The 17,157-nt window shown below is 33.7% G+C and overlaps 1 protein-coding gene across 1 annotated transcript; it reads right to left on the bottom strand.

Annotated features, from left to right (window-relative positions):
- Window positions 1–5,293: 5,293 nt before the first annotated feature.
- On the bottom strand, window positions 5,294–6,655 carry LOC131618580 (protein EXORDIUM-like 3). Its single transcript, XM_058889771.1, has one exon. The coding sequence runs from the start codon at window positions 6,587–6,589 to the stop codon at window positions 5,540–5,542; it is 1,050 nt and encodes a 349-aa protein (XP_058745754.1). The 5' UTR covers window positions 6,590–6,655; the 3' UTR covers window positions 5,294–5,539.
- Window positions 6,656–17,157: the final 10,502 nt, after the last annotated feature.

Genomic DNA, 17,157 nt, shown 5'->3' with positions numbered 1-17,157 from the left:
TGGCGTTGTATGATATTTTTTATATCTTCTTCTAATGTTCGAGTGTGGCGTCGTAATTCATCCATGGCGGCTCGCATCTCTGCCATGACCTCGGCATCTCCCGTATCGTTGGTACCCTAAAAAGTACGTGATGAAGCTCTTCTGTTCACTATAACATCCCATAATTTCAGTTTATTAATTTAATTTGGATTTAAATTAAATAATTGGAATTTTAGTATTTTATTTGGATTTAATTGGAAAATGATGGAGTAAGAGCTATTGGGCTTATGGTGTGATGTTAGTAAAAGAGAGGTGCTAATTGGTTAGGCCTTTTACTAAGTTGTGGTTAATTTATTTTATTTTATTTTTCATAAAATAAGAAAAGGGAATCATTTGGGAGAAAGGAAGAACACGTGAAAAGAGCAAGAGAAGAGAAAGAGGCAAGAACGTGGAACCAGAAGGAAAGCATTCAAGAGATTCATCGAGGTAAGGGGGGACTCTTCCTTTTAGTATCTCTTATGTGATCTTAGATAATAGGTAGATTGATGTATGGTTTGATTCAATTAGACATTGGGGTTGCTAGGTTAGGTTGTTATAATTGGATTGAATTGATGATAATTGTGTGGACTATTTGGTTAATGGTGCGTTTAAATGATGTTTTGTGGTGTATAATTGAATATATGATGATTGTATGCTTGTATGTGATGTCTGGAATCGTTTTTGGGTGAAAAGGGTGTGAAATCGCAGGGTCTGTCGCAGACTTGGGGTTTGCTGAAATCGCAGGTCCGCTGAGCGGAGGTCCCAACGTAGTTTGCTTCTGTTGGACGTCGCTAGAGGTTCGCTGAGCGGAGGTCTGAAGGATTCGCTTCTGCCTTGCTTCGCTGAGCGAACCTTGTTGTGTGTGAATTTTTATAAAACTTCAAAACATCGTATCTTTTGATCCGTGTATCATTTCTTAGTGCCGTTTTGGGCGTCATGCAAGTAATTAAATGTTTTATATGATGAATGATGAAAATGGGCAGTAGTCGACTTTATTCTTTAAAACTCGATTAAATTACTTGATGAGAATTGAACATTGTGTGCATATGAGATAGGTGTGACAATGTGTTTAATGTGATGATGAATTGGTTGTGATTGATATTGTGATTGTGAGGAATGCATGGCTATTTGAATGATGTTGAAAACATGTATATACTTATTCGGTGATGTGGTGTTGAGGTGAGTGTTCATCGTGATTCGGTGATGTTTTAAGTATGTTATGTGTGTTTCATTCATTCATATGCATTTGATGATGGATCCCGTTGATGAGTGGATCGTTGGTGGATAATTCCCATTGTGCGGAGATTAGTAAGCAGTCATCGTGTGCCCATGGGGGTGTGAGCGATGAGGTTAATCGTGTGCCCATGTGGGGTGTGAGCGATTAAAGGGCAGTATCGAGGAGAGAAGTCCTGTGAATGTGATTCACGAATTTTGGTACCACATGCATAGTGTCAGTTGTGTCATATGCATTTTGTCATAACATGATTGTATTGATTTCTGTGTTCGTGTTGTAATCTATTATTGTGTGATTTGATGAATAATAGATGAAGATCTGAATGTGTATAATTGGGTGAACGGTATATTATGATACTTGTTGCTTATGAATTGCATAATATTTACTAATTGAGAATGAGACTCACCCTTACATGTTGTCATTTTCAGATTGAGGAGTAGCGGCATTAATACTCGGTGAGGATGACTCGTAGAGTTTATCCGTTTATGTTGGGTCGTGTCGGTCATGCTCTAATCTTGTAACACTGGGGGACGATAGTTATAGAGATTTATGAGAATTCTCTATTTTATTTGGTGTTGGATTATATTTCCATTTTGTTATGTTGATGACGTTTCTTATTCCGCTGTGATAAACATAATTGTGTTTTTGGTAAATCATTTCCTAATAAAGTATGACCTGATCATGATTGATTTATTTATTTTAAATAATTGTGGCACCCTTGTGTTTATGTTTTTACTCTGATATATTTATTTAATTTGCCGCGGGGTTTAGAAGAGTGTTACATTCACCATGTCTGGTAATGGTTAGAAGTTGGAGTTGAGGGTGCGACAAGGAAAGTAATGGTTGTTAGAAAGAGGTGTGGCCCAAGTTAGTTTTATCGGGACCTACGGTGGATGTCATTGTATTGTCCAAAAAGTACAGGTTTGTGTGTGTTCCCCCTGAGTAATGTTGGAATGTGTATAAGTATGTGTTACTTGGGAGTTCCTCTATCCCTCTAAAGGGATAATGTATTTATAGGAGTTTTACGAGGCCTAGGATTTTTGGTTTTCTAGACGTAGTCTTAACTACCCCTTTTTACTAAGGAGATATTTGACCAACTATATTTTCGAAGTCAACAAGAACTTTTTTTTATCTGACTAAGTGTTAGGCCGATTCACGGGCGACTCCATTGAATTCCGTCCAAGCGGACCATTTATTATGCGATGGACGTCCTAATCTAAAACTTTGTTAAATAGGACACTACAATTATTATAAAAGGCTAACACATGCCTCATATTCAAGTACAAATTATATTAACCTTGAATACCTCTCAATTTCGGTCATAACCGATTAATACATAGGGGTGTTTGCATATACTCACTTCGAGATCGGGGCATTAGGACATTGAATCAATCACCCAAAGTTTGCCATTAAATTTTAATTTACCTCCTAACTTGGATTAGAGTACCATTAGGACTTTCTTAAAAAAAGTTTTAAGAAATTATCTTTTAATATTATTTTTTTCAAAATCTAAGTCTATTAATTTATCAATGAAAAACGAATTTTTTTACATCGCTTAAATATTACTAGTTATAAAGTAAAATCAATAAAAATAACATGTCTTTTTGGATGAATTTATTAATATACATTTTTTTTAGCATCCATAAATTTATTAGGAAATTCATAATAAATAGAGGACAAATATCTAGTCACTCAAAATAAATGGAACCAAAGTGGCCACACAAACCACGATAGGAGTAATTATTGCATTATATTTTTGACGAAAGTAATTATTGAATTATTGGTATTACGGTTATTTTGTATTTAGTGAAAGAAAGGTCCTTGAGTTGTTGGTAGGTTTTGAAGGACAAGAATAGTGAAAATGGGCAATAGTGAGGGTGCAACATCAACACCTACGAAAGTACTATGCCAATGTCCATAGCATTCAATCATAGTATCTACTAGCAACTAGCAATCCCTATTCAATAGTACAATTCATTTCCACCGTTCTGATTTCATTAAACAAAATTAAAATATACCTAAACTCATTAAATTTGATTGTGATATTATTGTCATCACCTACTCACTTTAATTCCTTCCATAGGAATAATCACACACATTCAAATTTACCTTTCATAATCAATTTTATTGAAAGGATAATGTATGTTTGATTTTATGTTTGAAAATTGTATATTTTTTGTTAAGTTTGATATTTGAATTAAAGAGATCAATTTCAATGTCTGTATAAGTTTTATTAAAGTCGAAGTAAAATTTTATATGAACCAATCTAAACAGAAAATGTTTGCACCTTCTATAATTCTAACTTGAGACTTTGAAGGAAGTACTCTTTTAGAACTCAAGTTTTTATCAATAGATCAATTTTTATGTATAAAATTGATTGTGACATATTGTTTGCTTTCGTGTAAAATTGATTATATTTTTAGAATTAATTCTATTTAAAATTAAAATTTGTAGCATTTTAATTTTAAACATTATTTTTTGGTCTCAGATATAACTGATAAAATAATCTTTAAATTAAGAAAATCCACGTTCTATTTATTATTTACACTCAGTTCTAATTTTTTTTAAAGTTCTCTCATCTCTTTTCCTCCATACTTTCGAATAAATAAAGTTTCATCTTTTTCCCTCCAAACTCTCGAATAAATAAAGTCTCGTCTCTTTTACTCCACAGTCTCTAATAAATTATCACTATATTAATATTTTAAATGTTATGTTAGATTTAGTTGTCTTAATATTTTGGATTTTATTTTAAATACTATGTTGAATAAATAGTGTAGTTACAAAAAAACTATTTTGATAGATCATTTTGATTCAGAAGTTTTTATTTATTGAAACTATATGCACTCATAACACAATAAATAAATATATCATTTAGTGGTTGTATAACTTGTATTTAACGACCTACTTTTAAATTAGTCTATACTTTAACTAAATTTTATCAAATAAGTTTCTATACATATGAACAACACCAAATTCATTAATTTAGTCTTAGTGTCAAATTAGTCCTTATTTTATAAAATATTATATGAAAAAGCGTCTTTCCACAATTCCACTTTTAGACAATCAAAACTATAGTGTAGTTAATGTATACTACTCCGTCCCATATTATAAGCAATTTCACATTTTTAGATTCATTCAATAATTAATGTATCTAGTCTATATACAGACTAGATACATTAACTATTGAATGAATCTAAAAAGGTGAAATTGGCTTATAATATGGGACGGATTATAATATGGGACGGAGTAGTACTAATTATCAAATATTTTCATGTAGTTATCCAATTTAAATACATTAGCATCTCTTATACATTTACATCCTAATTGTGAATTATGTTTAAACATATTTATAACGAGAAAAAAATAGATTAAACTATAAGCTCTATTTGGTAAGACATATTTTTGAGTTTATAATTTATGTCTTATGTCTTATAAATTCATATTATAATTTAGATCCGTTTGATAACAGTCTTTTCATCACGAGTTTATAGCCTATTTATAGCTTATTTTTCAGACGTTATTTCAATAGCGTTTTAACTTATGTCTTATAGCTTATTACTTTTTCTTTCTTTTTTATCCTTATTATTTCAATTAAAATTTATTTTAAACCCTTATAATTTATTTTAATTTAAAATAAAATAATTATATATTCAATATCTTTTATGTCATTTTACATTTATAAGTTAAATGAACCGATAATTTTACCAAACACTTCAATGAGTTTATAAACTATCAATTTCAATAATTCGTTATAAGCTATAAATCATCAGTCATCAGCTATAAACTATCAGCTACCTTATCAATCAACCGCTATTTTAATCAAACACACCCTATATAGGAAAACCCCAAGTCCTATTTCAAATTAAAAACAGCTTTGGACACAAGTTTCATATGACAAATGCAGATCCACAGAAGCATGCAATAATAGATTCTTCATTTAATTTCTGCAGCAAAATAATAGCATTGGGAACCAAAAATTCAAGAGAAGTCTCCAATCAAATCAAAACATAACATTTATACAAAGTGAAAACTCCATTACCATACAGTAACTACAAATGTCTAAGCTTTATAATATATCATATTCAACCAAAATTACATTATTTGCATCATGAGCAAACTTAGCCACCACCACAAAATCACGAACCCACATAACAAGCCCAAAACACAAAACACTAAATAAAAATATTTCATTCTTGTGCATGCACTCGATTAAATCGATTAAATCAATTCAGTTAATAGCTATGCAGCGACATATATTTGAAACATCATATACACCGATTAAGATAATCAGTGATCAAGAGCATTAGGACCAGTACAATAATTCAAAACATGACTCCAAAGCCACTGCACCAAATATTTCCTCCTTATACCATTCATATTATACGTGGCACCATCTCGACCGTCCAAAACCTGTCCTGTATAAGATCCACCACCTCCCGTTCCATAAATACCCTCACACAAATCCGCTATTTCCACCGGAAAACTCGGATCCCCACCGGCATACCAAGCATTCGCTAACGGATTACTCGCCAGCTCAGCAATCTCATGTCCAATAACACTAATCATTCCGTCAACTCCAACGTCGCCGTTAGGCGACTTAAACGGTTTCACGTTAGGTATAAACTGCGGAACAGCGAAGGGATAAGCACACTGTCCCGCACAGAATCTCTCACTGTTCCCCACCCACGCGTAAGGAAGAGTGTAACCAACAAGTGAAGGAAAAGTGAAATAGTGAAAACCGCATGCTGACGTGCAGAAATCCTGAACGTACACGTCATCGGCTGTTAACAGAAGATAAAGACCGCTTCGTGAGTTTATCGGTAGGGGTTTAGTTTTGGCGGTGATAGCGCTTTTGATAACCGATTGTATTGATAATCTGGTTAACGATTTTCCGTGGGAGTAGAACCGGTCGTTTTTCTCTTGGCCTAAGTGAACCGTGTTGGAGATGTTGGACCCGGTTTGGTCCGTGTAGAGCATGACGGTTTTCCACCAACTGGAAACAGAAGGGTGAGGTGCGTTTTTGGCGGAGATTGAGTTTATGAACTCGCGGATTATTTTTTTCTGGCTGCGTTTCCAGGTGCCGTACCAGATTGTGTGGACGGTTATGATGTTGGTTAAGACGGGGCCCATGTGGTAGCGGAGTTTAACAAACTCCGACGAGCCTTCGTATTTCTTGGAGGCTCCGAGGGCGTAGTCGGAGATGTTTTTTGAGGGGTTTTGTGGCCATGGACGGTAGCTGGAGACTGGGACTGCTGTGAGGAGGAATGAGAGAAGGAGGAGAGTGAGGGGAAGGACCGCCGTGAACGGCGGCGGTTGGGTGGGGAACGTTTTCAACATTTTTTTTCCACTTGTGTGAGTTAGAGAGTGAAAGAGTAAGTACAAAACGTGATCTTTCAAGAGTGTGAGGCTTTTTTTTATACACCGAAAGCAAAAGGTTTTTATTTTTTATTATATTTTTGGGAATATCAAATTTAAAGTAATACACTAGTATGAAACAATTTGGGTTTAAGCCGCTCGGTTGTTGGAAGTAAAATATTTTAGATTAATTTATTTATTAAAATAAATAAATAGTTAAAACTTCACTTTTAAATAAAAATGTACGAGTGAAATGTGGCAAGTTCAAACTCTCTTTTTTTTTTTTTTTTTTTTTTTAATATTTGATGTCTCTGCTTCTGGTGTCCTAATGTCTTAATCCATGTAATTAAAACTTACTCCCTATATATGATAATGTAATTTTTATATTTATTTTAGTTTATGATAGTGTACTTTTGGCTATATTTGAATGATGCGTGTTGGCTAAATTACCGGAGAGTGAAAAATAAATGGAAAATGAAAAAATGTTTAAATTTTAAGAGACATTGATTTGCGGGTAATGGAGGACAGTTAGATTCTTAAAGTGAAGGATGGTGTGGGGCCCAAGGAAGAGAGGGTATCATTTACATTGATGATGGTGGTTGTCGTCATATGATTTGGGATTTTTCTATTACCTAGAGCGGGAAAATAAAATGAAGGATAAGGGTATATTTGGGTTTTTCGAATAGTATATCTGTTTTTTTCTTCTTACAAGTTTGAAATTTAAGAAAGAATAGAAAAAGAGGGGACCGCATTGTTATGTGGTCCGAACAAAACAACCTATCGGCTGTTGCTTTGTTGGATGATCGATATGCACCCATCCATGTTTCCATCAGATGCAGATTCTATGCAGTCACTCATGCATATATTCGGTACATAAATAACCATTTGATCAATTAAAAATATTAAAAAATATTTTGAAAAGCAAAATGAATTAATAAGGAGTACAAGGAGTACTCAACCCATTACACATTAGCAATAAAAAAACAATCAAGAAGAGCATGAATCCATTATCAGTGATATATTGAATACATTATCAATGAATTTATTGTATTTGTATTTATTTTTAATAAAGTTTCACATCAGATAATATATAGTTTGAATATATCTTTATAATTTGGGAGTAATTCTTACTTTATAAGTTGGTTTTATAGGGATGAGTTAAATCCAACTATATTTTTTAACATGTATTCGATGGCCACCTACTATAATTTCCACTATTGGATCACCTGCCATTTATCTTCACGATTTAGTTGTTTAGTCTTGGACGTGAGGAGGTGTGTTAAAAGTTTTACATCAAATAATATATGACCTAAACATATGCTTATAAGCGAAGATAATCCTCTTCTTATAAATCAATGGGTACATTACATTAAACCACATTTCTTAACTCCGGCATCCTTGGATATCTCTCCTATACCCTTTCACCTTTCCTCTTTTTTCTAACACTTTATTTTCCTTTTTGTTCATCAAAGCTTACTTTCCCTTTTCCTAATATTATCTTGGATATGAATTTTTTGAAACATTAATTGTATGTGTAAATGTGTGCTTTTAAATAATTTGAGTGGTAGTACTTTGGATGTTTGGTTCAAAGTTTATGATGAAGATTTTACTAGCTAGAGTAGAGATAGGGAAAGGCAACACCTCAACATTAGACTTTAATTTTCTTTCTTTTCTTTTCTTTGAATATCTTAGATTCATTCAACTTAAAGAAATTCTTACCCTATAAAGACACACATATTGAAGGTAGGTACATTTGATTTTAATTCGTGAACTCACAAAAATGTCTATTTATTTATGATTTAAATTTGAAGAGATAATTTGGTCAAAAAAGATTTAATATAGGCATAGGATATTATCATGAAACTTGATACTTTCTCATCAATATATATATATATATATATATATATATATATATATATATATATATATATATATATATATATATATATATATATATATATATATATATATATATATATATATATATATATATATATATATATATATATAGTTATTGAATTCATCTAACAAGTGAGATTTTACTAAAGAAACAAGAGAGGGAAGGTAGCAGATACTTAGTTTTTGTATTGTTGTCTCATTGTAAGATATGGTAGGTGATAAGACTATTAAATTACTCTAAAACTTTTAGTATGAAGCGGAACATAAATGTTACCTAAAAAATTCATGAATAGATTTTAAGAGTGTCTTTTTTTACTTTAAACAAAAACAATTAACTTATAAAAGAAGTTTGTCATTTGATTGTGGGTTCCTTAACTTACTTAAAGATGGTTAAGCATGAAGATAAAATACACGATGAGTATTTATTCGAAAAGCTATTTCTATTGGCTAAAATATTATGGTATAGAAAATGGGGATAGCTGTTTCTTAAGTTACTCCTACATTTTAGTGAAAAACTAAAATTACTTTTAGAATTTTGAAATATATTTTTGAACTATTTTGATTTACACACAATTCACTGGTTAGGAGTTAGATTCCAATTTTACGTCAAAAATTAATACAGAGATGTATTTCAGTATAACATACAAAAATGCACATTCGAGTGAATTTTTAATCAAAAATACATTAGACTTTTTTTCTTCCTCACATATCTCTTACTCTCTCAAACTCTCAACTCACTTTCAAGTTTCTACTCTTAACATCCAATCAATCAAAGAGTTTAATATGAAACATTTAGTAAGTTTTTTTATTTCTCTATACATTTTTTTTATTTCTCTACACATTTGTAAAAATTGAGTGTTAGGTTGTGTAATAGGTAATTTAGATAGGTTATTTAAGTGAGAAATGTGTTTGATATGTAGTTTATATGAGAAATTCTTTTTTATAATTGTTTATAATGTTGGAGGTTAATGCAGAAATACACTTCCGTATTTGTTCAAATTTTGATTTTCCATAATCCAAAAATGCATTTTTGTATTATGTTTGTCTGTAGTATTTGGCTTTATTTTTATTGTGTTGGTTTGATTTTTTCTACTATATGTATTGTTTTTGTGGTTAAATTATAGCATTATGGCTGGTAATCAAGATCGATTAAGGCTTAGAATAGTGTCACAGCATGCACCGAGTTATAAGGAAATAGTCTGACCCTCACAACCACTAGTCAATTCTAGTTTGATTGACGCGGAGGCATCAACTTTCAGGGTTCGGGCACCCCGACTTCGTCTTCCCGAAGTAGGTAGGTATCACCTCCTTATGCCTTAGAAGCCCCGCTGGTACAGGTTGAGGCACCTAATGTTGTTGCAGTCGTTCCCGAGGAGTTTAAGGAGGCTTATATGACTTATTACTATTGCATTTATATGTGGACCATATTGCCAGACATGTGTGGGACGGAGAGGTAAAATTTATCTTTATTTATTCTTTGCGACAAATGTATTATGATATTCAAACTTTTTGATGTGATGCTTAAAATGATGTACCATGATGCTTTAAAAGTCATGAACCATGGCTCGAAAGATTGCGAGGCTGCATCTCAGGAGCAGTGGTTTTAAGGTGTGATGCAACTATTTGGGTTGCGAGACTTATGCAAGATTGGTTATTCTACCATTCACCATGGTATATTGTCAGTGTTTGTTGAAAGTTGACACTTTTAGACTTCATATTTTCATCTTCAACAGATGCCCATCACACTAGACGATGTGTCATGCCTGCTGCATCTCCCGATAAGGGGAAGATTATTAGACCACTCTAGGATTAGCATAGATGAGACACTAAAGATGATGGTGACCTAATCGGAGCTGACCTAGAGGATGCCCTGAAGGAGATGAAAGAAGACACCTGAGGGTGTCATGCTAGATTTGGATACCTAGAGAGTCTGTATGCACAACGGCTGACAAAGGAAATATCCTTTTGATTTGGATGGTTGGTTTATAGGTCACATCTGATGTATCTACATTTGCTTGAGCGAGTCATGCGCCAGTTCAGATATATGCAATTTATTCCAACGACCCTTCTGATCATGCTCCTCCTGCTATTGCCCCACAAAGATGTAGATGCTATGTATGATGATTTTTTAAATCATCTGGCACCATTTGAAGCATGAGGTATTGTAGCTCCTAGTGACTAGAGTTGTGCATTTAGCTACGTGTAGTAGTATTTCAGAGTGTCACATACTTATATGACACTGGAAGATCCATCTAGGCAAGGTCTGGGAGATCCACCTAGATCAGATCATTAGGAGATATTAGAGGGGGAGCATGCTAGGTAAGATAATGTTGTTGATGTGTTTCCTACATTTGATGCATTATAGATATTGTGCGGACGAGTATAAATAGAGGAGTTTTTCCAAAACGCTCTCCTCGGAGGAACATTGTGCATGTCATTCTTATTAAGACACAGACGACACTAAAATACATGAGGCAACGTAGAAACATGGGGTCCGACATAGTATAGTATTTGTATTAGGGATAGTATTATCGTTCGTAATTTATTTTGACTTTTGTATGAATTCATGTATTATTCATTTATGTATGATATTTTCATCTTATTTGATAAGTGCATGATTTAATTTATAAAAAATTATTATGATAGTATAGTTATAATATATGGTCTATTACATCGGTGTATTTTCAATAAAAAATTAAACTTTATTGTCTAGGGTGAGTACGAAAGTGTATATCCGTATCTGATACGGAGATGCCACTCCGGATTAATTTATGTTAAAATGAGGGTGTCTCATTTAGTAATACATGGAGTGCGTATAGGGTGAATACACAATTGCATCTCCGGACTAATTTATGTCAAAATGAGGGTGTCTCAATTGTGAATGCATGAGTAATGTATAGGGTGAATACAAAGGTGCATCTCTAGACTAATTTCTGGAAATGCACTTCCGGATTTGTAGGGGCATTTTTGGATTTCCTTAGGGTGCTTCTCCACCACTTAGGGTGAGAGAAGAAATTCCCTACAAAACCTAGTTTTGACTTGCCTTAATTGTTTGTTCTCTCAGGTAATGCGTGTTTTTGCATTGTTATATATGTTGTGTCTCGCGTTTGTCCTAGTTTTTTATATCTTGCTACATTTTTGTTTCCCACATCAATGCAGGAATTGTTGTTTCCTATCTCGCCTCTGTAAAAATCGACATGTCGGTTAGTGAAGATACAAATATGAAGCACAAGTTATAATGAGGAATTATCAAATTTTATGTGCCTTTGACAGGTTAAAATACTTTTATGACATTCATGAACCTTAGTGTTGGGCGAGAATATGGAGATATGGTGGTTTATAATAGGGGTTGAGTAGACTTGTCCCCTTAAACCAATTTCGAAAATATTTTATTTATGAAATAAGAAATTAAAGCGCTGAAGCAAAACATGATAAGCGGAAGAAAAAATATAGCGGATAGATTCAAAATATATATTTTCCATTATCTTCATAAGAAGAATAATTCAATCAATATAAAAAAACAAAATAAAATGAATTTGCTTTTGTTGTGAATTCAATGCCAAGAACAAAGTATAATGCAAAGAAAGAATAAAGAACAAGGAAGAAGAAAAACACAAGAATTGGTTATAACTGCTATTCTTTTACTTTCTCTTAGAAAACAAGATTGCAAGTTTACAAGAATAACAATAACCTCTCTCACCATAAATTAGGATTTGCTGTCTACAATGATGAGAGACTAGTATGTTATTTATAATAAAATCTAACATACTAACTAATGGGCTTTTTCCATAAGGCCCATTACACAAGCCAACTTAATAAACAAGCTAACTTAACAAATTAGGGTTTAAACACTAAAACCTAATTTAACATGCTAACAATCCTAGCATCTTCGACACAAGCATGTGAACAACCTTCAACTTCATACTTAATCCTGTCGAACCAAGAAGCTACACTTCGACCATACTAGAGTTCGATCCAATATCTCACAAATCTCCACCTTGGATCTAACTCTACAACATCAAGGGAACGAACTAGCTTTCTTCATGCAGCTTTATCAACTGTATATAGTGGAAAAACTTGCAACTCGGCAATGTCTTGGTGATCATATCAGCAGCATTGTCCTCAGTGGAAACCTTCAGCACTTGGACCTCTCCGCGCTCGATTACTTCTCTGATGAAATGCAGCCTCACATCAATGTGCTTAGTTCGCTCATGATAGGCTGAATTCTTCGACATGTGTATTGCACTTTGACTATCACATTTAACAGTGATACATCGACCTTGAAGTTTCAGCTCCTTCACAAAACCTTCAAGCCACAATGCTTCTTTCACAGCTTCAGTTAGGGCAATATACTCTGCTTCAGTGGTTGATAGAGCAACAACCTTTTGAAGTGTTGCTTTCCAACTAATTGCAGTGCCAAACATAGTGAAAACATATCTAGAAATAGATTTTCTAGAATCCATACAACCTGCATAATCAGAATCGACATATCCTTCGATTACTGTTTTACTATCTTCACCCAAGGCTCCACCATAAATTAGGACCCTGTTCAGAGACCCATTTATATACCTTAAAATCCACTTCAATGCTTGCCAGTGAGCCTTTCCAGGATTCACCATGTACCTGCTTACAAGACTTATTGCATATGCTATGTTGGGTCTAGTACAGACCATAGCATACATCAAAGAACCAACTATATTAGCATATGGGATGCTATTCATATAGGCTCTTTCGACATCAGTACTGGGACACTGATCAATACTCAATTTGAATTGAGGGTTTATCAGAGTCACAACTGGCTTTGAATTGGACATACCAAATCTTTCGAGAATCTTTCGTAGATAAGCCTCTTGAGATAAGCATAACTTCGACTTCTTTCTATCTCTTCGAATGTCAATTCCAAGAATCCTGGAAGAAGCTCCCATATCCTTCATATCGAACTCCTTATTGAGTTCAGCCTTCACCCTCATTACATTTTCGACATTGTTGCTTGCTATGAGAATATCATCCACATAAAGCAACAAAATAACAAATGAATTACCAGGTCGAAATATGAAGTAAACACAATGGTCAGACTAAAGTGGAACATAAATGTTACCAAAAAAAATCATGAATAGATTTTAAGAGTGTCTTTTTTTCCTTTAAACAAAAACAATTACCTTAGAAAAGAAGTTTGTCATTTGATTGTGGGTTCCTTAACTTATTTAAAAATGGTTAAGCATGAAGATAAAATACACAGTGAGTATTCATTTAGAAAAGCTATTTCTATTTGCTAAAATATTATGGTATAGAAAATGGGGATTGCTGTTTCTTAAGTTGCTCCTATATTCTTGATAAAAATTAAAATTACTTTTAGAATTTTAAAATATTATTTTAAAACGTTTTTTATATACATATAATTCACTCGTTAGTGAGTCAGATTCTAATTTTACGTCAAAAATTAATACGGAGATGTATTTCAGTATAACATACAAAAATGCACATCCGAGTGAATTTTTAATCAAAAATACGCTAGACTTTTTTTCTTTCTCACTTATCTCTTACTCTCTCAACTCACTTTCAATTTTATACTCTCAACATCCAATCAATTAAAAAGTTTAATATGAAACTAACATTTAGTAAGTTTTTTATTTCTCTATACATTTTTTTTTATTTTTCTATACATTTGTAAAAATTGAGTATTAGGTTGTGTAATCGGTAATTTAGATAGGTTATTTAAGTGAGAAATGTGTTTGATATGTAGTTTATATGAGATATGCTTTTTTATAATGTTGGACTTCTATGCATTTATGTTATTTTTTCGTTTTTTCTGAGTTGGAGGTTAATACAGAAATACACTTCCGTATTTGTTCAAAATTTGATTTTCCATAATTCAAAAATACATTTTTGTATTATGGTTGTCTACAATATTTGGCTTTATTTTCATTGTGTTTCATCTGGGTTTGATTTTTCCTACTATATGTATTGCTTTTGTGGTCAAATTATAGCATTATAACTGGTAATCAAGATCGATTAAGGCTTAGAATAGTGTCACAGAATGCACCGGTTATAGGGAAAGAGCCTGACCCTCGCAACCATTGGTCAATTCTAGTTTGATTGACGCAGAGGCATTAACTTTCAGGGTTCGGACACTCCGACTTCGTCTTCCCGAAGTAGGTAGGTGTCACCTCCTTATGCCTTGGAAGCCCCGCTGGTACTGGTTGAGGCACCTAATGTTGTTGTAGTCGTTCCCGAGGGGTTTAAGGAGGCTTATATGACTTATCACTAATGCCTTTATATGTGGATCATATTGTCAGACATGTTTGGGACGGAGAGGTAAAATGTATCTTTATTTATTCTTTGAGACAAATGTATCATGATATTCAAACTTTTTGATGTGATGCTTAAAATGAAGTACCATGATGCTTAAAAGTCATAAACCATGGCTCGAAAGATTGTGAGGCTGCATCTCAGGAGAAGTGGTTTTAAGGTGTGATGCAACTATTTGGGTTGCGAGACTTATGCAAGACTGGTTATTCTACCATTCACCATGGTATGTTGTCAGCGTTTTTTAAAAGTTGACACTCTTAGACTTCATATTTTCATCTTCAATAGATGCCCATCACACTAGACGATGTGTCATGCCTTCTGCATCTTCCGATAAGGGGAAGATTATTATACCACTCTAGGATTAGCATATATGAGACATTAAAGATGATGGTGACCTAATCGGAGTTGGCCTAGAGGATACCCTAAAGGAGATGATTGAAGACACTTGAGGGTGTCATGCTAGATTTAGATACCTAGAGAGTCTGTATGCACAACAGTTGACAAAGGAAATATCCTTTTGATTAGGATGGTTGGTTTATGGGTCACTCTGATGTATCTACATCTGCTTGAGCGAGTCATGCGCCAGTTCAGATATATGCAATTTATTCCAACGGCCTTTCCGATTATGCTCTTCCTTCTATGCACCACAAAGATGTATATGCTATGTATGATGATTTTTTTAATCATCTGGCACCATTTGAATCATGAGGTATCGTAGCTCCTAGTGACTAGAGATGTGCATTTGACTACGTGTAGTAGTATTTCAGAGTGTCACATACTTATATGACACTAGAAGATCCATCTAGGCCAGGTCTGGGAGATCCACCTAGATCAGATCATTAAAAGATATTAGAGGGGGAGCCGGCTAGGGAATATCATGTTGTAGATGTTGTCATACCCTAATTTTTGACCCCCCCTGAGATGACATATCTTCAGGCTTTTCATCAGGTCAAAGCAAGTGCCTAGAGCAGTCACTTCTTCATCTGGCATTTAATCGAGGATGTTCAAAGACAAGAAAACTCAGGCAAAGGATCAATCAATAGAAGGATTGGTCTCTAACACAATCATAGGACTCAAAAGCTTCGTTTTTATACTCACCTATGATTGATTAGACACCCAGTCATCTGAGTACAGGTTTACTCAGGTCACCAGACTAGGGTTTTTGAGCCTATCAAGGACTGAAATCAGGGATCACCTTTGGGAAACCCTAAAAAGTTCCAGGACATCTATTAAAGACTTCAATCATCTTCAAATGATCCATACAATAAGATCCACTGGACATCACACCTCAATTCAAGTTCCACAGTCACCAATTTCATCTGGTCGACAATTAGGGTTTTTGACCTAATTCATCTGGATAGTTGACTTTTAATCAGGGCATGGATCCAAAACTCAAGACATGATTCAAGAACCTCTACTACCTCAATATAACCCATTTACATCACTCATTTGAGGAGAAGATCTTGATTCCACACAAAAGTCCAAAATCTCACTTTATCTGGAAAAAGTCAACTGTATGGGATCACCTTTGACTTTTAAGATTTTTGGTCAAACCATGACTTTCAAAGATCAATATCATCAATATATGGATATTAAAGTCATTTGACCAAAGAAATTCAAGAAGAATCATCAAGGAGCAAAAAGTCGGGAATTAGGGTTTTTAAAGGCATTGTGAGAACTCAAAATTTCACCTACACAACTCAAAAAACTTCCAACATGAAAGTTGTAGATCTTGCAAAATAAAACAACATCTTACAATGCAACTTTTTTCAAGAAATCAATCATTTAAGAGATTTGGAATTTTCAAGCTTTAGGTTATAAAAACTTAGAAATTCTTCTAAGTGATTTTAACCTAGTTTTCATCCAACTTTGGGCTCATTTTTCACAAATTTCCCAAATGATTCTGAAGAAACTCCAAACTAATGATTTGAAGTAGATGTTTAGGGCTTTCCAAATTGTGATCAACCTTCCCCAAATTCATTTTGAGCTAGGAGTTATGCTTGTTCAAAGTTGGCCTCATGAAGTAAAATTATAGGTCATACATCATTTTTGAACTTTGCAATTTTGTGCACATGACCTCACTTATGGATGCTACACGACCCATAACACATCTGAAAACATGCCATGCATTCATTTTCACCATGACATGAGAATTGAGGAAGATTCCCAAAACAAGAACATGTGATTATGTAATGATTACATTTGGGAATTTATGGTAAATTGATGAATCACCCAAGGAATCTTCTCACCAACCAATTAGAGCTCACTCTGCATCAGAAATGTTCCCTAAGATCAGATAGGATCAATGGATGGGGAGCTGGCTCGAACATGCAATGATCACT

This window comes from Vicia villosa, linkage group LG7 (assembly GCF_029867415.1).
Source record: "Vicia villosa cultivar HV-30 ecotype Madison, WI linkage group LG7, Vvil1.0, whole genome shotgun sequence".
Taxonomy (NCBI): Eukaryota; Viridiplantae; Streptophyta; class Magnoliopsida; order Fabales; family Fabaceae; genus Vicia; species Vicia villosa.
The sequence above is the reverse complement of the archived record's forward strand: the minus strand, read 5'-3'. Positions and strand labels throughout refer to the sequence as shown.

Excerpts from the sequence above, each read along its gene's own strand:
- LOC131618580 (XM_058889771.1), bottom strand. The coding sequence starts at position 6,589 with ATGTTGAAAACGTTCCCCACCCAACCGCCGCCGTTCACGGCGGTCCTT.